This window comes from Pygocentrus nattereri, chromosome 18 (assembly GCF_015220715.1).
Source record: "Pygocentrus nattereri isolate fPygNat1 chromosome 18, fPygNat1.pri, whole genome shotgun sequence".
Taxonomy (NCBI): Eukaryota; Metazoa; Chordata; class Actinopteri; order Characiformes; family Serrasalmidae; genus Pygocentrus; species Pygocentrus nattereri.
Genome location: NC_051228.1, coordinates 16,201,677 through 16,227,498, shown reverse-complemented (window position 1 = coordinate 16,227,498; position 25,822 = coordinate 16,201,677). Strand labels below are relative to the sequence as shown.

The window sequence follows — 25,822 nt, the reverse complement described above, 5'->3', positions numbered from 1 at the left end:
AGGACGCTGGCATTACTGAGTGCTGATTGGTTGGCTAGCGAAGCAGTTCATTGGCTGTCACGAACATACACTAGGCGCCGTTTTAAACTCCCAGAACTCAAATTTAAAAACATGGTAACATGTTTTATGCTGCTATGTGCCCAGGATATAAATGTATCCTTTTTAAGCATTTATAAACTATGAATTTGCTCAAATTCTCCATCTTAATCGATTCATTTCTACTCGCTGGGAGCGCGTCTAGCGTCTGAGAAAGCCGGAAGATTCGTGTAATTCTCTCTACGAGCTCTTTGGTAGACCTCCCTTTTAACTAGCTCTGTTAACTGAGGACTCGCTCACGCCCGCCAGCGTTTTTGCAGTGGAGTTTTTGATATAACGGGATAAACGCGAGACAGTAACAAATCCAGTCATCAGGTGTTTCTTTATTCCAGCAATATGTCAGATGTGCACACACACGCACACAGAGTACCATAAACTTTTACACTGCAGCGGTTACTCCCACTTTAGTGCTACCAGGACTTTATCTTTCATCTTTTTAAAAACAGCTTTAAAACGAGATGATTCTCTTTTCCCCTTTTTTACAAGATCAATAAGAAGTAAACATCAGTAGAATGTACTGATTTTGCTTTTGTAAACAATACATTAGCAAACAAACACTGAACATGTTGTGTATGGGTGCATACAAGAAAAAAAGTACATTGGCAGTTACAGTAACGGAGCTGAATTCAGAACATCCACAACTTCACAGATTCCTCGATTTACGCATCGAAGATACGACTGTATCTACAAGTACGCTTTATCCTTTTTCACCTATAAATTTACTTTAATCTCAACCAAGACAACACTTCCCTTTTCTAAAGTCCCTTTTACTGAATGGGTTGTGCTACTTATCTCAGTCACAGTCTTTAATTTAGCAGTTTAAAAATCCAGTCCTGATCATTCTGGAGTCTTCAGCCATGTTAGGAACTTTGGATCAGCTAAAGATGATTCCACTAAGCATCATTTCTCAGTTAGCCAGACAATTTAAGGCTGAAGCAAAGTCTGACCAATGGAAGAAGTAGCCAGGTACGTTCTAACTGGTTCAATCCTCCTTTCCAGCCTTAAAATGAATTCCACCGAGAAATAAATCATTACAATATGAATGAAGTCATTCAGAGGTGTTTGACGTAAAATGCTCCATTCTAGAAAACTCGACCGAGTCAGAATTGTTCAGAGTGGTGGTGATGGGACCCAGTCGTCTTAAAAGTTTAATACCTCTAAATGCTCCCTCACAAAGTTATTACATAAAACAGTTGCGAATATGTTGCCTGATGCCTGAAAAACTGTCATGATAGTTTTAAGAGAAGATTTTAAAGGTATGCTGAAACCAAAAAGTACCCAAAGTACCCATTCTTCAGATTTACCACAATTTTACCCTCAACATTAAACCTAAAACTCTGAAGACACATGTAGGCTTGTGGCTTATATTTGTGTTGTAGACATTATGACCCATTGGTTCCTATCACCACCACTGTGAAGAAATCTGTCTGTAAATTTGTCTCCAATGAACCATTTCAGATTAAACCACTCAGAATGAGTTTACATCCCAGTGACTGAAATATGCAAAAATCAGTGGAATTTCACTTTGTTATCCAGCTCACTGAAACTCCTGCTTTAGGAAAACACTCCCAAGACTGTGATTAAGAATCACTACCTTAAGTGATTACCCCTCAACCTGGATATTAAAGCTTCAAGCTAATGTCTGCCCTTTCTGTCACTCCTCTCATGTTGCTGAGAACCTGCTAGTGCTACTGAGGCCACTGTAACAGAGTAAGAAGCAAAATTTACTTCCTCACACGATTTGCCGTAATACACAAAAAATGACTAATTCTGAGGGTTTTTTTTTATAACTCTGAATTTGGTGCCAATTTCACTTGTAAATTTAAGACCAGAGATTTTGTAAATGTAAAGCATTTAGTATTGAATGTTGCTTAATGCAAACATGCAGTTTATGCTGTATTTTCAGTGTTTATGAAGGCCGTACTCCACCAAGAGCTGTATCCCTTTATAAGAAATGCTGCTGTCACGTAAATCGAGGAGTCAGTATATATTTTAAGAGCAGCCGTATCTAATGATACGTTATATTTACAGGCTCAATGGGTCAGGTCTAGGAGAATGCATAAGTACAATCATAGCTGGTATGTGCATGCATTAATTCAAAATGTCCCTTTACTAATACCCTTATGGCCCTTTAAATTGTAGAGTATTATAAAAGTAATTTTAGTGTGAACTGAAATTAATTCTAATACTATACAATTAGGCTTCAAAATGTGCTTATTAACCCTCCTGGAAACGAAAAGGAATCGACACAACACCGATTGTTAAGTTACTCATGGAGATGGAGTTGAGGGTGAAAAGCTAATAAAAAACTGTAGATTTCTCTTTTAGCGGCTGGATGTTGAAGCAGTACTGAGGGAACAGTATTGAGAGGTTAGAGGGCATCAAGGAGGATTGGGGGGGCTTTAGAGGGCTCGCGGCCGCTTGGGATTGATCTGCTTGCTAGCTTGTTCCTCCTCCTGAAGAGCAGATCTGAATGCCTTCACTTTATCTGTTTCAGAAGGGAAAAAGACATTTTCCAGAGATCAAATGAACAAATATGGTGCACATATGTATTTTCATGAACCTCCTGAAAATATTCAAATCAAGTGGCTGTTTTTGTTCGATTTAATAAATGTCATTAACTATGAGGCTGTTCAGTTGATATTAAAAATAAATTATAATAGAGAAATAATTCCTGTTGCACTGCTTTATGTTAAGTCATGCTTTATGATCTAGTGCTGCAAGATGATTTAAGTGGATTAAAAAAATGATCAGTGATTCAGACAGAAACAAGCACAAGAACATGAAGTCCAATAATCCAATCCAATCCAATAATCAGTTACCTCTGAGCTCCGTTAAAACATCAATCTTTTGATCCAAAATTTGCTCAAGCTGTGTTGCGTACGAATCCACATCGTAGTCCACCTCCTCTGTCATCTCTATAAGAACTTTCTCATCTTCAAGCCAGCGTATAGACTCCTGCAGTGGAACAATAAAACACAGGACATGCACAGTCAAACCACATCAAACCATACATTTAAAAAATATAACATTTTGAAACCTTTTCACCTTAAAGTTTTAAATTTGTGAGACCTGTTTTGGAGACTAGCACAAACCATCAGAGTTTCCAAATGAAATAACAAAATTAATGAAGCTGATTTAAACAAAGTGGAGCTACGTACAATACTTCACAAATTCACTCTTAGCTGGTGCCATGTATCAAATGTGAAGGAAACTTGTATGAACAAAGACAGAGAATCATGCTAATGTTAACATGTACCTGAAACACAGCTCTGTGGTCTTCCAGAACCTGCTCCTCCATCTCCACCAGCTGAGATACAGCTTCATGGAAAGTGAAGAGCTGAGGGGAAACCTCCTCCTCCTATACACACACACACACACACACACACACACACACACACACACACACACACACACACACTTGTTTATACAAACTTACTTTTAGTATTCATTCTACACAAAACACATCTGTTTGTATATATTAACTACAATGTCCCAGAGTACAATGTCCTCATACTGTACTTTAATAGTTTTAATATTTTGAAAAATTGCATTTTGTAGACCATGTTGATGAAGTCAATGATCTTATTTCAAACGGTGTAATGATTTCAATACAGCATTGACAAATGTGAAAAAAATGAACAGTGTATTGAAAATAAAACATGTGGGCTCTTACATGTGTTTCTTATTGTAGTTTTTCAATAAAACCACGTTCAATGATCAAAACTAGGCATCTGACTGGACCTATTAGTGGAAGCTAAAGTTTTATATGCACCCATGTTCAAATGACTCATACTGATAAATTCTAAGGGTTGCAGTTTTGGGGCCTGTTATGCTGGAGGGCAGCACTGAAAAGGTTCTGCCTATGAACTTTTACTTCTCAGCCAAACCAATTTATATAGTATACAAGAAGAGCTCAAGTAGAGACAATCAAGACTTGACAAATGAAACAATGAAAATCAATTTGTATCTGTAAATATGTACCTTTATTTTTTTTAAAAATCTATACTACAGTGTTATCTACTTACTGATCTTTCTGACTGTCACTCGAGTTTTCAATCTTTTAACTATCCTTATTTTCAGAGTTCAGAGTTTGAGGTAAAATGATGACCATGTATTTCTTGCAATGACTTCCTGCTCCCTCCTTAATATTTAATTCAAGTCGGCATCCTTCTTTAGTATGATCCCGGGATATATCATTATATTTTTATAGATATATTGTTCACCACAGTATGCTGGGGGACAGGACAACAGATATATTTAAAAGGAAACGTTCAGCATGTCCTGGTAAATGTTTCTCTTACGTTTTGTTCACAGAGCAGTTTGAGATCATCTCTCTGAGGAGAGCTTCCCACTCCCCATTGCGCCTCCAATACATCTAGCTGAGTCATCTGGTGGCCTCCTGTTCGGCCCTCCATCACCGCACTGGGGTCAACGGTCAGTTCCTTCACCCTTCACACACAGAGAGAGAGAGAAACTCAACTTCTCATCATCACTGCAAAGGAACAAGTTGTTAATGATGTGACTCATGGCCAGATGATGAATGAAACTAACTGAGGAGGATCACTGTAGGCTCTTCATTCACACAGTGCATGTTTGAATGAATTCAGTTAGCTTAAAAGACACAAGCATGAGGACACAGACCTTGAATTCGCCAAACAAAAAATGATTAAAACATGCCCAAATGTGGTTATGCAAAACTGCAACACTGACTGGTGAGACAGCAAAGGACAAAAAAACAAACAAACAAACAAACAAACAAACAACAACAACAACAACAACAACAACAACAACAACAACAACAACAAAAACACACCAAAAAAAGCATAAAAAAGGTACACAAAAGCATTTCCATACTGAAATGAGAGCAACTCATTAATGCAGTTAACATTAACAAAGACAGAACAGAGGAGTGTTTAAGGAAGCGTGCATGAGGTGGAAAAAGGGAGACCTGCTGGGTGAGGAAGCAAAGTCATCGTACTCGTAGGTGGGAGAAAGTTCGGAGCGGCCACCGCCCCCCTGAGAGAAGGGGATGTCTGAGGGGCTTATCCCAAACTCCTTCACCCTAACAAGGTCAGCACACATAGCCAGTGGGACAGAGAAAGGAGCCCGTGAGCAGAAGTACAGTCCTCACCATTAACATGGCACAGTCAAAGGTGTAAAGGACATGAAGCTGGAATGGATCTTTAATTCCTAATTCCACACCCATTTAAAAGGGAATATTGCAACATTTCTGCATAATTTAATTGCTAAGATGTAAACAAAACGATTTAGAGTAGTATTAGACATGCGCCACTGTAGAGAATTCAGATTTCTTTACAGTTGGTGGTGATAAGAGCCAGGGGTATGACTACATATATGACTACAATGCAAATATAGCCATTTTATTTACTATCCAAAATGAACAGTGAACCAACACATGTCTTCTGAGTTTTTATATGTAATGATAAAAAGTTTTCTCTGGGTCCTATTTTGCCTCCCAGCAGCCTGCATGCAACCCCCTGCATGGATTTTCCAAAAAAAGTTTCAGGCCAAAACCAAAATCTGATCCTAAAACTATCATATAGCAATGCCTTATACATACAGGCAAACTTTATTTGCGGTAGCTTTTATAGACATTAAATGCTTTGGACGTCTGGCTCCTATAACCAATATGAACAACTCTCACGTGGCAAGTTAAGAATGAACTTTTTTGCATCAATCCACTCTGAATGACTTTGTTTACATTGATTTATTTCTGAACAAATAATAATGGTCCAGTCAAAAACAAATTAGCAGTTAGTCATCCACTATGTATAAAATTTGCTCCATTACTGTTTATTCCAACCAAAACTTCAGTTCTGGAAGTCCCATAAAAGTAAGTTCTAATGCTTATACTAAGTGTGAACACCAACTATGTATGGATGGGAAGCCAAGCTGAGATCTGCACTCTCACCTGAAAAAACATACTGCTATTTTACTGGGCCTAGCAATCAGACTCATTACTAACGAGGTTCAGGGATAAGAATCGATTTGCACACACAAAAGCTTTAAAAAGGACTGTACTTTTTAACAGTAAGATCAGCTTTGGATATATATTTCATAAGCTGTGCACATACCTGTTGGCGTATCTCAACGTATTCAATGTGTTCTCACAGGAAGCCATGCCAGGAGAGATAGTAGCAATCTGTAGACAGGACAGAATTGCGTTATTAATGATTATATGAATATCATTAGATCATTAGCCATTCCTGTAACTTGGGGTTAATGCTGGGAACCACACTAGACTAATATTGATCCCAATGCATGAAATGCTGCATTTCAATAATGACAAGCTGAACAGGATCACTTAAAAGGCTTCCTCACGTGGCAGAACTTCCTTCTCAGAAGCCTTTCTATTGTAGTTAATGAAGTGTAACGGCAAAGTCCACATTAATGAAGTTCGGCTTTCAGCATTATCAGATTTGACTTGGAGACGTCACAAAGATGTGTCTCTCAGCCCTTGACCTCACTCACATATCTGAGTATATGCATTTGAGTTAATGAGCAATATTCATGCTTCTTGGAGTACAAGTGCTAATCTAGGATCTGCGCTGTAAGTTTTCCCTAATACAACACTGCTAGACGTGTCAATACTGTCCCCCCAGCACACTCAAATGCTACACATTCATACAGCGAATCTCCCATTCTTTCACATCCTGAAGTTCTCTACTGGAATTTGTGCTGGTGACTGGAGAGGCCACTGAAGTTCAATGAACTCATGGTCATGATTATGGAACCAGTCTGTGATGACTTGTGTGTTGTGACAAAGTGCATTATCATGCAGGAAGTAGCCATTAGAAGATGGATAAATGGTGGCCCTAAAGAGATGCGGAAGGTCGACAACACCCCCCATATGGGCTGTTGCACTGAAAAACAATGCTCCATTGACATTAAGGGGGTGAATGTGTGTGAAGAAAGCACTACACCACTACCACCATCAGTATAAAGTACTGTAGGTTGGGTTCATTGATTCACACTGTATTCCAAATTTTAACTCTACCATCTGCATGTTCCAGCAGAAATCAAGATTCTTCGCATCAGGAAATGTTTTTTCTTGTCTTCAGCCTTAGATTCTTTTTCTTGGCTGATCATCTCTGTTGTAAAGACTGATTATGTGAGTTTCTGTACCCTTTTGATCAGCTTGAACAAATTTGACAAAGAAAATTCTAGAAACTGACTGAAAGCCCAGGAGACCAACAGTTTCTGAAATACTCACCACCCATCTTGCACTGGATTACTGAATGATTTCATAGGTGTACAGGTGTTCCTAGTAAAGTAGCCAGTGAGTGTATTTTGGCAAATGTCAAGGTAAATGACATTCCATCCAGAAATATACAAATATGTATGTAATGCTGGTGTATTAGTGGTGTATAGACAAGACCAAGCTGGAATGACAGAGAAATTTCTCACCATGCATGTTCTGGAGTTCTCTCCAATGAACGAGTCTCGCAGAACTTGAGTAAGCTTACTAGCTCTGAAGGGAGTGTGAGGCTTATTGCGACCCAATGCTCTGATGCACTCCTGCCAAGGAGAAAGTTAACAGTGTTAGCGCACACAGAGAATATCAAAAAGACAGAATATCAAGAAGGTGACAATGCATTTGTTTGTGGGTAGTCCAACCTTCAGAGCCAGTAAACTCTTATTGATCTCGGCCCCCTCTAGGCGAGTTTGGCGGTCAGCGCTGGACGTGTCTGCCCCTCTCTCGTTGCCCGCAAGGTCAATCAGGGAGAACTTGCCATGCATCTTGCCCCTCCTTCGTAGAATGATCTGGAACACTGCGTGGCTACGTGAGGAGTGAGCGTTGGCTGAGGTCTGACCAGATGTTCTACAGGAGAAATCAAAGAATCAAACAAAGAGGTCAGTAGGTAACAAAGGACCCAAAACAGTGGTTCCCAACTGTGTGTGTAAGAACCCACCAGTATTCAACAGAAAACTGCCATTTGTTAAACATTATGCTGAAACGGTTGACAATAAGTGGAAGTTTGCATAATAAGTATGTTTCATAATGGGTCTACCTGGGATTACAATTTTTTGTTTTATTTCTATTACATTTATGAGCATGCAGGGTTTACACACAAAATTACAAAATCCCCTGGGCCTGCAGAATATTTTATATATATTTTGTTAAACTGCCCTGCTCCAACTTATCAGTTAAGCTCCCCCTGGTTTTAAGTATGTGTTTTAGGGCAAAGAAAACACTACAATGTGCAGCATAGTGGTACTTCAGGACCAGGATTGGGAAACTGAAAGTAATGGTTTGTTTATTTATTTTACACAGTGAAACATTCATGCAACTAGTTGAGTGTGAGGTTTCCATGTAACTTGACGGATACACAAAGCATGTAAACCATTTGATTACACCACTACTAGACCACCAAATTAGCAGCTCATATTTTTATACACTGTAACATTCTTGCTATAAGGTCTTATGACTTGTAAGTTTAAGGCAAAACTAAAGAAGCAAATAATGGAAGAAGCAAACACTGACCTACTACATTTGGCACTATGTGAAAACTGTGGTTTTTTTTTTTTTTTTACCTGCAGCTGTTGCCAACTTCTATGAGCTTGAGGACATCCTCAGTACATTTGACCTCACGCTCCTGTAGTCCTACAACTTGCACCTGCTGCTTACCATCCTCCAGAACTCGCAGCTTCGCCTTTCTGTTGAGAAGGTCAAAAACCTGCACGCATACATAGGGACAAGTCAAGTATGCTTGATGTTTCAGTGTCTTTACCTTTCCCAGTTCAGGCTTTGGTGATCTCCTTCAAATCAACCCACATGTATGAATAATGCAATTATAAAATCTTATGAAATAATATTTGGAGGAAGTCTGAAGTGACTACTTGCCTTCCCACTGTAAATTTCAAAGAAGGTAGCATACACTTGGAGGTCTAACTTCTTATAGTTTGGTTTCTTCAGCATTAGAAAAACATCTCGTGCTGTAAAGAAATACAGTTCGATTAAAGGAAAGGGCAGCTTTTAATATGAGTAAAACTATTGCGAGCCATGCGCCCCATACAACCTGCCAATGCATAGATCCCTTTGGAGCAGTCTTGGTTTTTGCCTGAAAAATCCCCGCCCATTGTCTGGACCAGAAAAAAAGTTATTAAAATGTTTGGCTTGGGTTAATGGTCCTTAGAGAAAATGTATTCTTTTCTGCTAAAGCTTCTGAAGTGCTTGTTGTTATTAAGCTTAACAATGATGCTTACGTGAGTTTTGCCGCTTCCCGTTTGCCCATAAGCAAAGCATGTAGCCATTCCCCTCTCAAATATGGTCTCTACAAGCGGCCGAGCTGTAAACCTGAAAGATCAAGCAAAACTCTTGCACAAAAAATGCAAAGTCTTTTAGTCAGCTCTTTTGTTGGTAGAAAGAAAAGTCTGACCTGTAAACCATTTCGTTTGTGGTGGTATCATCAAAAGCATAATCAAAGCGAAATGTCTGGTTCTCTAGGTATCTTGTTAAGTCCACTTTTTGTTTGGGTTCATGGACCATGACCACGTCTTTACTAGGGATGGTAATGACATCCAAGTCCTTCACGGACATTTCTGAAACAGAAGATTTACAATGGATTATTGGATCTTTTTAAACAGTGGTCATCACTTCATTCAAGCGATAAAATCAAAATGCTTCATTGAGCTACTTTAAATTTTCAGTACTTACCTTTCTTGTTCAGTGGCCGTGCCCTCACACATACACATATTCTGTGCTCCTCAATCTGGGAAAAAAGGCATACACCTCAGTTACTTTACAAATAAACAAACAGTGTTTGGCAATTGCAGCAATGGGAAACAAGTATTCAGATACTTTTGTTTTTGTGATTATGAAATTTCTTTTCTTTTTTTTTCATTTTATTAAGTATACTTCCAGTACACATATCCAATTCAGATTTCCAAGCATAATGTCTTTTGATGTTGTACTTGTTGTACAAACACATTTTTATAAAATCAATAAGTAAAGTTTTAGAAATGAATACAGCAAAGACAACAAATAGCAATCAGGGTGAATGAGCGCTTTGACATTTTCAAAGATGACAATCATTAATCCTATTTAAAAAATCAATATTGATTTTGAATTGCAAGTCTATCAAAGGAACCACTGTAACCTTGAGATATGCTTATATGAGATATGCTTGCTTATGAATACTGTGGCAGCACCACTGGACTTAAAGTTTGGGCCAATTAAGAGAGCATAGAGGAGCATGACTCCCAAAATGCCATTCGCCTTAACTGCAACATATATTTAGTTAAATTTAAGGTGTTAAATGTCGCTGCTTGTTAAGATGTGTGAACATGTTGGCTGTATTTGTGTACTTTGTGGCTTCATCAGCGTACATCAAGTGTTCACTCTGTTTGGGTAGTGTTTTTTGGTTGGTGACATTCCTCTTTGCATAAGTAGTTCCCCTCTCTGCTGTTTCAATAAAGAGCGTTTTCCTTAAGAGAAAATGGCACAGACACTACAATACATACCTTTTATTTCTTATTCATGAGTACAAAGTCACATTTTATGTGTAAATCTTAAATGGATGTGCGCAATGGAACAATATTAAATAAAAACACTTGTCAGAATACTTGTCCCCTCACTGCACATATTATTATTGTAGTAAACTAACTGACACAAGTGTTTTGAGGAAAAACTGAAATTTTTACCAGATCAGCAGTTGTCAGTGGCCTGTAGTCAAGACTTGCTCTGAAGTCCCGGATCATGCACATAATTTCATAATTAGGGGTTGTGGCATCGACCTCCTTTATGGAGAAAAAAAAAAAAAAAAAAACATCACTTATGTTTTTTTTAAAAAAGCACTTTAAAGACCAAATCAGGAAGGGCCAGTCCAAGATGAGTCATTAAGAATGCAGTACCACAGAGCATGGGGAACATGTAATACGTGCAACATTTGTGTATTTCTGTCTGACTCTGTTTTAGCACCCAAAAAGAAAAACTTGCAATGATTTCCAAAAAGGAGTCTAAAGGAAAGGTTCCCCACTGTTACCTGAACAGAAGTGAATTTTCAAGTTGCTAATGACAGAATTCTATTGAAGTCTATATTATGGCGCTCACCATAAACCAAACAATTAAGCATGTTAAAGCTCTGCTTGCAATGCTTATCAGTGGACTTTCTATCAATCCTATGTACTTTGAGTGGGCACAGTCAACTGTGTTTCAGTGGATCGAACCACGCAATTTGTAGCAAGGCTGATTAAAATCTTTAAAAAATGGCTGCATTCATGATTTACATGAACATGAACCAGCATCAGTCCGGTGTTACAGTTTATCCAATCACATGCATTTATGTAAACAAATTAGCCGAAAGGCAGCTCATCAGAACAGAGACCACAGGGCTAGATATAAGGGCAGAAGGAGAATCATTTCAAACATATTGTTAGATTTTTACATTTTATTTATTATTTTGGGTCTGAGATGTGAAATAACATGGCATGTTCAAAAAGGGAAGTCGAGGACAAAAAACTGTTTAAAAAAATAAATGAGCAGAGAAATATGTTTCCTGCCTATTTAAAAAACAATCTGTTACATCTGTTCCAAGTTCGTAGTGCTCATCAAAAATGGAAAGATTAAGCACCAGTACCACTATGAAACAAATCACTTTGCATTAACCTGTTCTGAGGAAAATAAAATAAACCAAGTACATAAAATTATCACTAAGAATAGCATTTATTTTTCTTCATATTAACTGAATTTTCTTTTTAATTAATAAAATGCATTTTATTTTTTTGTTGGTAATGTTTATTTTGTGTTCTGGGGATAAATACATTTTAAATATATTTTCACATTTTTTTACACTTTTTTTTTGCTAAATAGTTAATAGCCAGTTAATGCTCAATAGATTAATAAAATACATCCAAAATAAAACTGTGTTCTTCAAAGTATATTTGATGTCTATTATCATTAATAGTTAAACGTTTAAAGGAAATTGTTGTTATTCACTTACATTAATTTGTTTATCCAGACCGTGGTATGCAATAAATTTCATGTAAGTGAATATTCCTTGTTTGGAGGATGATTGTGAACTTTTCTACTACACAGTAGGTAAACAGGCTGGTGCTCTCTTCCTGTACCTGCGCTCTCTTCTCCCTCAGCTCCTGTTGCTGCATGCGCCTCCTCTCACGCTTCTCCTGGAGTTTCTCCACCTCCTTCACACAGTTCGACTTCCTGCGAGCTGCATGCACATAACAACACATCACCTTCTTGGACATAGGAAACAGAATGTCAATCTGGAATGAAGTTAAAATGATTCTAACACAACAAAGACAGTTTAAGAACATAAAGGCATTTTTAGGCTAAATGAAACTCACACATCAAATTGTGATGCATGAGGTATTGACCAGTGTCACTAGGAGGACTGCATGACAAATAATGGAGACAAGAGGCAACATCTCGGAGGTGTCTGGAAAACAACTCTAAATGCCTCTTTTGTTTTTCCTCGATAGACACACTAGCATTGTTCAAACCTCTGACAGCTCTCCACTCCACTTTTGTTTTACAAGTCTTCTGTGTGATTGATATACTCTATCACTCAAGAGATCAAACTCCTCTTCTCATAGTCAAACATGCTTAACAAAGAAAAAAAAAAAAAAGACTGTTTGTAAACATAACGGTTGGCTATACATACACAGTTGGACAACTTGCATCCAATCAGCATGCTTAATTAATGGCACAATTTACAATAAATAAAAAAAAATTAAAAAAAAAAAAAAAAAATCAAACAAAGCTTTGGCATTAGTGACAAAATCTTGTTGTATTCAAGGCTATAATGGCAAACGTACCCAAGTAGAACAGATCTTACTTATGGGTTTTTTTAAATAATTTTTTTACCCATATGTTATTCACCCATATGCAAGTTCTTTGATGACAACACTAATTTGGTCAACAGAGCAATCTGGGGGGCAATACCATGTTATTGTCACCATATTCCTTTAATATCATGGGTGTAGTTAGTATAGATGATCAGTATAAAACTCATAAAACAATGAACAATTACATTAATCATAAAAATTATAGCAGATCTTTCAAGTGAAAAGAAGTAAATACAACATTTGTATCAAAAGTATTTTTCTGCGTTAATTCTGTTGAATTTAGTTACTTTGTATTTAATTACCTTAAATTAAAATAGTAATTGAGGAAATTGCCAAATTATCAACACTTTACTAAAGCAGTACTTGACACCACCTTTGACAGATTCAACAGCTTTTAAATGCTTTTTGTACCCAGCTAGTCTTTCTATTCTTGTTTCAGGAATTTTCACCCACTCTTCTGTGTAGAACACTTAGGCCCATCCCATTTCTTCTTTTTACCCTACCCCTTGTTTTCGAGTGTCACCCTAACCTCTCGGAACTAGGTTACAAATACTTTTTTAAAAAATGTAATAAATTAAAAAAAAAAAAAAAAAAAAAACTATTCGTGCTATGCAGGTGATAGCAGAGAAGGGAAAAGTTCAGCAACCTCACTGCTGGGCTTTAAGACAATTATTTATTATCGCCCACCCCTAATTCCTTAGGGATATGAAGCTGAAGTCAGGTACTCACCAACTTCTTGTTCAAATTTTCCCGTTCCTCCCGTTCCCGTTAAATGGTGCAGCAGTTACATTCTGCCATTTCAGGCATCAGTATTGCTGGACTATTTAAGGTGGAACAGGAAAGTTAGCTAGCTATCTACTGAGACATTAGCATGCTATTTAGCGATTTTTTAATGCACGTTATGAAGAAAACGACATTAAGCAACATTAAGCTAAGGTAATACAGTAGTTATCATAATTTTTTAATGGGGAAAATATATTTGTGCACTTCTTTGGTCACTCGCGCAGCCATCTTGCAGGTTTTTCTTTTTTTCTTCTAACACTCCATTTGGAGTGCCTCTAAAAAAAAACCTGTTTGGAGGGCCATGTAGCCCTAACAATTCACCCTACCCCTCTATCTCAATAAAAATTGGGATACCCTAACCCTAGACATGAACGCGCAAAACAGAAGGCTAAGGGCTAAGTGGTAGGAAGAATGTAGATTGTGGCTGCCACACAACCATAATAGGTCCACCCCCAAGCTAAACATCTGGCAAGGTGTACTTTCTTTTTTTCTCCAAACATACTTTTGGTAAATGTGGCCAAATAGTCCATTTCTGCTTCATAAGTCCACAGAACTTGCTTCCAAAATGCCACGGGCTAGATATTGTTTGCATACTCAAGATGTTGACTTCTGTGACGAGGTTGCTCTTCCATGCAAATCATGTTTTATTCATCACCGCTCCTGGGTCAGTTAAAGCTTCACCAGGTTCTTTGTTTTGCCTTTTGTATTTGTACTAATTGTTTTTCTTTCCCCAGTTTGTGTTTTTTTGCAAACATAGAATGAAAAATGCACTGCACTATTTTAAAGCCTATTTGAAAAGCGGCACTACTGCAAACAGTACTTACTCAAAAACAAACTAAAACCTAAACATTATTATGTATTGTGCATTATGTTATTTTTTTCTCATGTCACCCACTCTTGGTTCTGTTGAGCTCTTTTATGTTATATTGTTATTTGACCTGAGCATTTTGAGCTGATCATGCAATGCAATGCTGTACTGTGTACTAGGCACTTTTCTGCCGTGATGCTCAATGCTGTTCTGTGCTGTGTCATTCTGATATGAACTCTGCTGTTGTACCATTCTGCTGCTGTTGCAGGGTCTGGTGCTGGATGGGAGGAGGTGCTGGAGGTGCTGGAGCCTGTTCTGTCTGCTGGCTGGGCCTTGCTCTTGTAGTACCTACAACTAATCAGACACCAAGTGTTACAGAATTCAGAAGTCTACAAAACAGAACGATGGTTCTTACAACAATGCAATAATAAGTTGTTGCAATACACTATTATAATTACTTGTTTACCCTCAATGCAAACACCTTCTAAAATCTATTAAGTTATGTGATACCTTTTTAATCCCACAAACAGGGAAATTCCACCTCCACATTTAACCCATCCATGAAGTGAAACACCACATACACACTAGTGGCAGTGAGCACACTTGCCCGGAGCGGTGGGCAGCCCTATCCACGGCGCCAGTGGAGCAGTTGGGGGTTAGGTGTCTTGCTCAAGGACACATCAGTCATGGACTGTCGGCATTGGGGATCAAACCGGCAACCTTCCGGTCACAGGGCCAGTTCCCTAACCTCCAGCCCACGACTGCCCCCAATTAATATCTACCCTTTACATGTTAATGATTATTTCCAATTAAAAGCCTGAGACAATCATTTGGATGGTGCTTAACTAAACCAGTTCATTAGTACATTAATATCTAGACATTGAATCAGCTACTGTAGCCAAGACCACTTGTAGATCTACAAGTGATCTACCCTGAGAAGCTTTTTTGTTCATCTAACCTTACCTTGTATGTGTACATTTTATATTGTGTGTGTGTATATACACACACACACACACACACACACACACACACACACACACACACACAGCTCAAAAACACATCCTTGATCTGAATGAATGAAATATTCTCATTGAATACTTTGTTCTGTACAAATTTGAATGTGCTGACAACAAAATCACATAAAAATCATCAATGGAAATCAAATTTATTAACCAATTGAGGCCTGGATTTGGAGTCACACACATAATTAAAGTGGAAAAACACTCCGCAGGCTGATCCAACTTTGATGTAATGTCCTTAAAACAAGTCAAAATGAGGCTCAGTATTGTGTGTGGCCTCCACGTGCCTGTATGACCTCCCTACAACGCCTGGGCATGCTCCTGATGAGGTGGCGGATGGTCTCCTGATGGGTCTCCTCCCAGACCTGGACTAAAGCATCCGCCAACTCCTGGACAGTCTGTGGTGCAATGTAGCGTTGGTGGATGGAGTGAGACATGATGTCCCAGATGTGCTCAATCGGATTCAGGTCTGGGGAACGGGCGGGCCAGTCCATAGCTTCAATGCCTTCATCTTGCAGGAACTGCTGACACGCTCCAGCCACATGAGTTCTAGCATTGTCCTGCATTAGGAGGAACCCAGGGCCAACCACACCAGCATATGGTCTCACAAGGAGTCTGAGGATCTCATCTCGGTACCTAATGGCAGTCAGGCTACCTCTGGCGAGCACATGGAGGGCTGTGGGCCCTCCAAAGAAATGCCACCCCACACCATTACTGACCCACTGCCAAACCGGTCATGCTGAAGGATGTTGCAGGCAGCAGATCGCTCTCCACGGCGTCTCCAGACTCTGTCACATCTGTCACATGTGCTCAGTGTGAACCTGCTTTCATCTGTGAAGAGCACAGGGCGCCAGTGGTGAATTTGCCAATCCTGGTGTTCTCTGGCAAATGCCAAGTGTCCTGCACGGTGTTGGGCTGTGAGCACAACCCCCATCTGTGGACATCGGGCCCTCATACCATCCTCATGGAGTCGGTTTCTAACCGTTTGTGCAGACACATGCACATTTGTGGCCTGCTGGAGGTCATTTTGCAGGGCTCTGGCAGTTCCTGTTCCTCCTTGCACAAAGGCGGAGGTAGCGGTCCTGCTGCTGGGTTGTTGCCCTACTACGGCCTCCTCCCACGTCTCCTGGTGTACTGGCCTGTCTCCTGGTAGCGCCTCCAGCCTCTGGACACTACGCTGACAGACACAGCAAACCTTCTTGCAACAGCTCGCATTGATGTGCCATCCTGGATGAGCTGCACTACCTGAGCCACTTGTGTGGGTTGTAGAGTCCGTCTCATACTACCACGAGTGTGAAAGCACCACCAACATTCAAAAGTGGCCAAAACATCAGCCAGAAAACACAGAAGTGGTCTGTGGTCCCCACTTGCAGAACCACTCCTTTATTGAGTGTGTCTTGCTAATTGCCAACAATTTCCACCTGTTGTCTATTCCATTTGCACAACAGCATGTGAAGTTGATTGTCAATCAGTGTTGCTTCCTAGGTGGACAGTTTGATTTCACAGAAGTTTGCGATAGCTGCGACATTCAGATGGTAGCGTCAGAATTTGGCATAAACAACATGAAAGCATGGATCCATCTTGTATTGTATCAATGGTTCAGGCTGGTGGTGGTGGTGTAATAGTGTGGGGGATATTTTCTTGGCACACTTTGGGCCCCTTAGTACCAATTGAGCACTGTTTAAATGCCACAGTCTACCTGAGTATTGTTGCTGACCATGTCAATCCCTTTACGACTATAGTGTACACATCTTCTGATGGCTACTTCCAGCAGGACGATGCATCATGTCACAAAGCTCATATCATCTTAAATATGACAATGAATTCACTGTACTCCAAAAGCCTCCGCAGTCACCAGATCTCAATCCAATAGAGCCCCTTTGGGATGTGGTGGAACAGGTCGGTGAGTGTGAGATATATATGGTGTACCACACCTTGGTACTAAGTGGATATGACTGTATGTCCTTACTGTAATACATGCAGTAACTAACCACTAACCTACAACCAATGATTCTTCTGATTTCTGTTGATAAAGGGGAATGATTAAGGGAATGATTATTAAATGGTGGGTTTTTAAGAGTGTATTTGAAAACCATTACAGTACAGTGTTTAGGAGAATTACTGTGACACCAAGTATGAACAATATGTTTTAGAATCAAAAAGTTAAAGTAAATATTTGTTTTAGGTGCAAAAGAGTTCAGGTATGAGGATATTAAGTTTTTTTAAAACCATTCACTATTAACTAAACTGGCATATTTGGTTTACCTCTGTTATCCCGTGCTGGTGTTTCATTCTTAGGTGGCGCTATTGTCCGACGATTCTAGGCACAACAAATGAAAGAAAAAATCCATCATTCAGGTACAATATAAGAAGTCCAATATGCATCAAAGTAATAAAAAATGAACAGTAAGACAATTTATTCACTTAAATTAGTGTATAAGTGTAAAATCTTTTCTATGTGCTAAAGTAAATAAATTCCATAAATTAGAATACATTTAATTATAATAAGTTACATGCACAGGTATTCAGATAACATTTTATTATGCAGTGCAAGCTTAGTAACAAACCTTATTGGTGGGGATCTTGTTAACTTTTACAGAACTTGACAAGGCAGGAGGAGGAGTTTCTGGACTTTGTGCAATCTCCTCCTCTGGTGCAAGATCTGGATTTAGTGCAAAAATGCTCTCCAAGTCAATCTGTATAGGCAAAACAAATAAATGTCCAGAATGGTTATTCACCCACACTATGCTTGTTGGCACAGTAGATCCTGAGCTGTTGAGAAGTTTGTAGAAAACAAGACAGATACGGCAAAAAAACCTACATACACTATATTGCCAAAGGTATTCACTCACCAAATCCACTGATCCAAATAATTAAATTCAGGTGTTCCAATCACTTCCATGGCCACAGGTGTATAAAACCAAGCATCTAGGCATGCAGACTGCTTCTACAAATATTTGTGAAGGAATGGGTCGCTCTCAGGAGCTCAATGAATTCTAGAGTGGTACCGTGATAGTCCAGTCGTGAAATTTCCTCGCTACTAAATATTGCACAATTAACTGTCAGTGGTATTATAACGAAGTCAAAGCGATTGGGAACTACAACAACTCAGCCATAAAGTGGTAGCCCACGTAAAATGACAGAGCGGGGTCAGCGGATGCTGAGGCGCATTGTGCGCAGAAGTCGGAAACTTTCTACAGAGTCAATTTCTACAGATCTCCAAGCTTCATGTGGCCTTCAGATTAGCCCAAGAAGTGTGCGTAGAGAGCTTCATGGAATGGGTTTCCATGGCAGAGCTGCTACATCCAAGCAAAGCGTCAAATGCAGTGGTGTAAAGCACCACCACTGGACTGGAGACGAATCATGCTTCTGTCTGGACGAGTCTGGGTTTGGCGGTTGCCAGGAGAACGGTACTTGTCGGACTGCATTGTGCCAAGTGTAAAGTTTGGTGGCGGGGGATTATGAAGTAGGGTTGTTATTCAGGAGTTGGGCTCGGCCCCTTAGTTCCAGTGAAAGGAACTCTTAGTGCTTCAGCAGACCAAGAGATTTTGGACAATTTCATGCTCCCAACTTTGGCCCCGTCCTGTTCCAACATGACTACACACCAGCAAACTCCATAAAGACATGGAAGAGCCAGTTTGGTGTGGAAGAACTTGACTGCCCTGCACAGAGTCTTGACCTCAACCCGATAGAACACCTCTGGGATGAATTAGAGTGGAGAGCGGAGACTGTGAGCCAAGCCTTCTCGTCCAACATCAGTGTCTGACTTCACAAATGCGCTTCTGGAAGAATGGTCATAAATTCCCATAAACACACTCCTAAAGCTTGTGGAAAGTCTTCCCAGAAGAGTTGAAGCTGTTATAGCCACAAAGGGTGGGCTGACATCATATTAAATGCTATGGATTAAGAATGGGATCCCACTCAAGTTCATATGCATGCAAAAGCAAATACTTTTGGAAATATAGTGTATCTCAATTTTACATTACATTGCACTGGCTTGCCAATTTCCTTCTTTAACCTGAACTGAGGTGCCAGGACATTATTTAAGACAAAGATACAAAAATTGTTTTGCTTCTCTTTATCCAACACATTAACTGAGAAGAAGTGAAAGTGCCAAGTAAAGCACAAGAAGAGATACCAGTCAACTCGCAAGTTCAAAAACATACAGTTCTGGTGTCAACACACAAACCTGGGGTGTTAATCATAACTTTTTGGCCCCTGAGACATTTATATGATGTTATAATACTGCCCTCAACAGCACCTGTTGCAGCCCTCTTCTTCAGGGAAAAGAGATGAGCTTTGAGGCAAAGGAGATGTAAACAAGGGCTCTACCTCTTTGCCTTTTGTGTCTCCATTTTCTATCCACTCCACAGTCACACTTTCATTGTCCTCATTAAGCGACGTGACCATAGCTTGGTGTATTCGCCCTGCAATGAAATCAGACAACAGAAATTTGGCTGGATCTCTCAGGATAGACATGTCAACTTGAACAAAATAACTATGTACAAGTTTTCATTTTGTGGACAAACTGGTCTGAAATCTAAAAGGAAATGGAAACAAACTATACTTGACAATGCATTTTCCATGAAAAGAGACATTAAGATGGAATGCTTTGAGATGTAAAATATTACATTACAAAGATTAAAAAGAATTATATTTCTGACAAGTACTTGGAATTATCCCAATCACAACCAAAAAAAAGAAAGAAAAAGAAATGCACAGGAATGATCAACTAATATTGATATGTGCCCTTCTGCTGAACCATTTTCTCTTAGCCAAACACAGGGTTGCAGTTGGAAAGGCTTTATTTTAACTGCACCTATAACGTTAATTGCGACATTACTGCAATGTCCATAGACCTCTATAAGCATTAACTAATAAACCTGTAAATTAATATGTAAATTTGTTGTTCAGCATTCACTTGTTACAAGTAACAATAATGAATCATATGTAAATGACACCAGAGGCTCATAGTTTATAATTTGTTGATTGGTATTAAATCACTAGTTTTTACAACAGAATGTTGCAATATGCAAATGAATCATTAACAGACAACAGTGTGCTGTGAGAATCCAGACCAACCTGACCAAAGGTTCACCAATGTGTTTTTAATATGTCATAGAATGTATGTCAATTACAATATGTAGCAGAATCACAATATGGCACTTTCTGTATATCATGCAACTCTAATATAAATGGCCATCAGTGCTGGTATAAATGAGTTTTTTTTTAAATTATATATATTAACATATTTATTAACATATTTATTAAGCTGTGCTTAACCACACAGGTCATACTATGCTACAAAACATCCTGTTATATTTAACATCACCAGCTAATGTATGCAATGGAAGCAATGGAAGCAGGTGCAGACTACAGTGTTTGCTAGCTTAATGCTACCCCATGCAATTATGTCATTGCTGCCATCTGCATGACAGCCAGTTATTAAGCCATTTGATGCATGTTTCCTCTGCAGAGGAAATGTGTGGTCTTAAAAACAGTAGGGAAAATAAGACAATCTGAAACTTAAGACTATTGTTGGGTTCATATATATTATATGAGGCAAAATCTAATCAACACATTTTCTTAATAGCTATACTTTAATGACTATAATTTATAACCACATGCTGGAATTTGTTACCCCAAAAACTCATTGGATTATAGTGCTCCATTTATTAATATTAAAGTTGTACAAAATATATTTGAATTTTATATAAATCGTGAGACAGAATAGCAATCGTGACACAGAATTTGGCAACATTTTTGGCCGGGTGTTTGAATACAAGGTTTAAAGCTAGAGTTCCATCCTCACCTGTCTGGTTTTGTCATGTGTAATTAACATAAGCAATTTAATACTGAACACTGTTGCTTTGTTTAAATCATTATTGGTCTGGTTCAGGCATCATTCTATACACACTAAACTCATGCATTTATGCAGTTATATTAACGTTCTTCTGGGACGTTTCTTACCCCTTTTTCAAAAGGAAAATTACATTTTCACTCATTCATTTTCCAGACAATGTCTGTCTAGTGACTTACAATGGGTGGACAGTTAAAATATTCTACATTTGACAACTGATGGAGCTACACAGCAATATGTTTTAAATCAGCCTCCTACTGAAACATCTATCTACCAATGTTCTGACACTAAGGCCCTAGCATGCTCCTACTGTAATACACAGAGATGTACACATTCTCACTGACACATACCTTCAATGCAGGAGCCTAATCCAAAAGTTTTAGAAACCATGTCTGTATTTTGACTATATTTTCTCATACCTCTGGTACACATCTCTCAGTATTTCAACACTTAAATCTAAATATTGACAGAAGGTGGAAGAAATTAACAAATGTCACACTAGAAGTATCTCAGTTTAAGTAAACATAATTACAGGCACCTAAGATTCAAGTCTAGTCCATCGTATATGTGGCCCTTATCATCTGATAGGATTATTTCCCATGGTTCACTACTAAATGAAAATTCAGCCTGATATGGCTGGTCATAGAGCAGTCACAGTGAGAATAACCCAAGGCAAATGTTCAGATGAGCTGGCAGCTGGCTAATGCAGAATGATAAGATTAGACTGTCAAAATAAAGTAACAGCTAAAATGAGGAAGGATAACCGAGTGGATCTCAAGACACCTTTGAACTGTGAGGATTAATAATAGGCTGATGCAGATTGAGGCAGACTGTCACATTTAGGAACTTAAGAAAACACCAAGAGAATTAGTTTTAGGAGAGGTACTAGGAGCTTCCCTGACCAAATCAAAAACTACAAATGAAATATGTACATTTACATGTATGGCATTTGGCGGACGCTCTTATCCAGAGCGACTTACAATTGGATTATTTTATACAGGTAGGCCAAGGTGGTGTTAGGAGTCTTGCCCAAGGACTCTTATTGGTATAGTGTAGGGAGCTTACCCAGGTAGGGGATTGAACCCATCTACAGTGTAGAAGGCAGAGGTCTTAACCACTACACTAACCAACCAAAATTTAAAGATTGACACACGGGCTAATGACAGGCTAATGACAATATCTGACATATTTCCATGTACAAGTAAACCAATGCTGATACAGTACAATATATGTATACATCTACAAATGCTGATATATAAACAGCTGTACCTGGATTAGCAATACAGAGAAATGTAATATGCATTTATACAAGGTTACAAATACAAGAAAATTAACTGAACGTAGACATTTTAGCTCAGTCGTCCAGCGTCATGTAAAGGCTTGGTTCTTGCGGGGTACAATAAATACATAATTAAATTATTGAATGTTGAAATATCTAATGATGAAATATAACTTTAATGTAAACATCTGTATGCCAGAAAACTTTAAATAATTATCTTTTAACACACAGATACAGACACATATTGTGCATTCCCAAGTGGAATGATGAACTCATGCTATTTTCTCTGAGCTAAATGAAGGGTCGTGGCTGAAAAGGCTTGGGGCAAATTTCAGCTAGGCCTAAAGACTGACCACTACAAATTTCTGCAATACTGATAAAGCATACAAGCATAAACAGGTAAATTTCTCTACTGAATGTCTGAAAAAATGGGAGAACATCTCATACAGGTAGCATAACATTGGTCAAAGGTTTTCCAAAAGAAAAACTTTTTTCTCAGTATGTCTTACAATATTGAGTAAATGACGCCCAGACTAGTAAACCAGTAAAATATGCATTATATGCTAGCCATCAATGCTGCACAGACTATATTTTATGCAGTTTACAAACAAGAACAACTATTTAGATGCTTGACCGCACATTCTGTTGTGTGCTGCAGATGTCCATTCCTGCATCTGCTACGAGCTGCATCACCAATACTGACGAGGCTAAGGTTCGCTTTCTTTTCGCCAGCTTCTTGTTCGAACCTTCACGTTCCAGAATGTAACTGCTGCACCATTTAAGGTGGAATGGGAAAATTCGAACAAGAAGCTGGCGTATAAGAAGCTGACTTAAGCTTCGTCCCAAACTGGCACACCAGTCAGCTCATTCAAGGGCGGACACTGGAGCACTGGAGGCAACACAGAAACAACACGTTAGCTTTCACTGAAAAGTATGGCCATTAAGTTGCTAAACGTTAACACCTTTGAACGCATTTTTGTCCTTGTTGCTATCCGCCGTTAGACAGTTATTAACGTTAAGCCATTTGTTTCAGACGATGGGCGTTTTCGGGGACTATGCTAACGGGCTAGCACGATGCAGCAAAGACAGGTTGGCCGGCAAGTGCACCAAGGCATGCGCAAAGCAAAGCACATGGGGACACGAGCTTTTAATAAGGTTTAGTTTCGTATCTTGTATGCTACTTTGCTCGCATTAACGCCAGTGTGTCGTTTTAGTTTGCTAAATTTAGCTAGCTAGCGTGCTAAGCCCATCCACTGAGGCCGCAGTTACCGGGCAACAAAGCTGCTGGAGCTCCGAGCCGCATCCTCACTGCTGCACTCAGCGCTGACACTTACCGTCGCTTCGCTTGATTTCCACGTAAATGCCGATTAAAATCTTTCCGAATATACCCGCCATGCCTCATGTGGAAAAGGGACTATTTGTAACACTGGCTGTATTTGGGGGGCTTAATGAGGGACTAAGTTGTTGGGCGCAGGCGGCGCAGGCAGCGCAGACCGGGCGGGAGGAGGAAGGAGTGCGCATGCGCCAAACAAGCTGGTCGCCCTGCACTCCGTTTGAGAAGAAAAAAAATCACGTGAAAAATCACAGTTTTCTCCTTTTTTGTATACACCGGGGACTGGTAATTGTACCGCAGTACAACTTAATAGGACGTTAACCAAAATAGGTCAAATATACACGTTGTTTCTTTTGCTGCATTAAAGGTATAATAGGTAACATTTTTACTGTTCCGGATAGAAAAACCAGCACAACCCAGCATGTCTGGTCACCAGCAAGACGAGCATATGTTGTGCTTCAAATGCTAGTATGCTGGTCAACCAACATAAACTTGTGCCAGACCAGCGCTAGGCTGACAAACACCAGCACGGAACACTCGACTGATGTCACATTTCCTAAATTATGATTATACACCATCATTTGGAATTGCCAATGATAAGAGGCGTCACCCCTCACTAAAACGAGATGTAATTTGTCCTTCCTCGTCCAGCGTTGCGTTTTGTTGTTTGTTTTCTTTTTTGGGGCATATTTAACATTTAGTTGCACAATGCTTTGTTATTGTTCAGTAGTGCGGCGCCTGTCGCATAATACTGAGGTAAACTTCCACATGATGTTGTTTCGAACTGGGGTGCTTTGGTAAATTTCGGTAAATTACATAGATCCTTTATCCCGCACAAATCAGCCAGTCAAATTACACCACAATTATATTACTGGACTTCCTCTGCTAACACAAATCCAGCTCGAATAGGGCTAAAGTCTGCTCTCCTGGAGGATGACTTCTGTAGTTTTGCCTTTGTGTTGAGAACAGTTCACTATTGACAACAGATATTGATTGATAACTGATGTGTGCAGTCTAACTATGCTTTAGCTAGATAAAGAATGCAATTAATGGCAAAACGCTAACCAGGCTCACATAGCTTAAGCTAATGTTAAGACAACACTGATTAACCCCATCAAACATGATTGTCACTATTTCTCACTTTTGCAACCACAACAGCATTTGATGGTGTAATAGATATTACAAGACAAAATATCATCCTATAACCCTTCTAGAGATGGAATAAATGCTGCAGTTTGTAGGCCAATGCAGTATTTACAAGGTAATTATAGATGTCAGGAATGTTATTGTGGACAATAACACAATCAGAAGTCAAAGATAAGTTTTTGATTTGGTGCGTATCAACACCTCTGATCAAACTGACTTTTTCTTGATATCCTTTATACAATGCGTTTACTGCAGGTAGTGCTTTGTTTTGCCTCATCAGATTGAAGGTCTACATGTAATGAAAAGAATGTACAACCCTAAATTCAATGAAGTTGGGACGTTGTGTAAATCATAAATAAAAACCGAATGCAATGATTTGCCAATCCTTTTCAACCTATATTCAATTGAATACACTACAAAGACAAGATATTTAATGTTCAAACGGATAAACTTTATTGTTTTTTGCAAATATTCACTCATTTTGAATTTGATGCCTGCAACACGTTCCAGAGAAGTTGGGACAGGGGCATGTTTACCATTGTGTTACATCACTTTTCCTTTTAACAACACTCAATAAGCGTTTGGGAACTGAGGACACTGTTGAAGCTTTGTAGGTGGAATTCTTTCCCATTCTTTTTTGATGTACCAACTTCATTGGAATTGGGGT

The 25,822-nt window shown here is 39.1% G+C and overlaps 1 protein-coding gene across 3 annotated transcripts; it reads right to left on the bottom strand.

The window, feature by feature from the left end:
- Positions 1 to 399: 399 nt before the first annotated feature.
- Positions 400 to 24,184, bottom strand: LOC108425189 (kinesin-like protein KIF2A). 3 transcript variants are annotated; one of them, XM_017693661.2, is made up of 21 exons: positions 24,011 to 24,184; positions 19,870 to 19,964; positions 18,105 to 18,233; positions 17,803 to 17,857; positions 14,768 to 14,872; positions 12,190 to 12,290; positions 10,765 to 10,860; positions 9,779 to 9,833; positions 9,501 to 9,663; positions 9,328 to 9,418; positions 9,141 to 9,204; positions 8,966 to 9,057; positions 8,656 to 8,798; positions 7,738 to 7,942; positions 7,528 to 7,638; positions 6,195 to 6,262; positions 5,048 to 5,161; positions 4,401 to 4,548; positions 3,356 to 3,457; positions 2,919 to 3,054; positions 400 to 2,584 (listed from the first exon to the last, which is right to left on the bottom strand). In XM_017693661.2, the coding sequence occupies exons 1-21, from the start codon at positions 24,069 to 24,071 to the stop codon at positions 2,499 to 2,501; spliced, it is 2,220 nt and encodes a 739-aa protein (XP_017549150.1). In that variant the 5' UTR covers positions 24,072 to 24,184; the 3' UTR covers positions 400 to 2,498. The 3 variants fall into 3 exon arrangements, with proteins under 3 accessions (XP_017549150.1, XP_017549151.1, XP_017549152.1); XM_017693662.2 differs by having other exon boundaries at positions 5,078 to 5,161; XM_017693663.2 differs by lacking the exon at positions 5,048 to 5,161.
- Between the last annotated feature and the right edge of the window lie 1,638 nt (positions 24,185 to 25,822).

Coding starts and splice junctions, on each gene's coding strand:
- LOC108425189 (XM_017693661.2), bottom strand. CDS start 24,071: ATGGCGGGTATATTCGGAAAGATTTTAATCGGCATTTACGTGGAAATC. Junction 14,873..17,802: donor ACCAGCACGGGATAACAGAG/GTAAACCAAATA, acceptor GTGTCTGATTAG/TTGTAGGTACTACAAGAGCA. Junction 8,799..8,965: donor TTGAAATTTACAGTGGGAAG/GCAAGTAGTCAC, acceptor GTATGCGTGCAG/GTTTTTGACCTTCTCAACAG.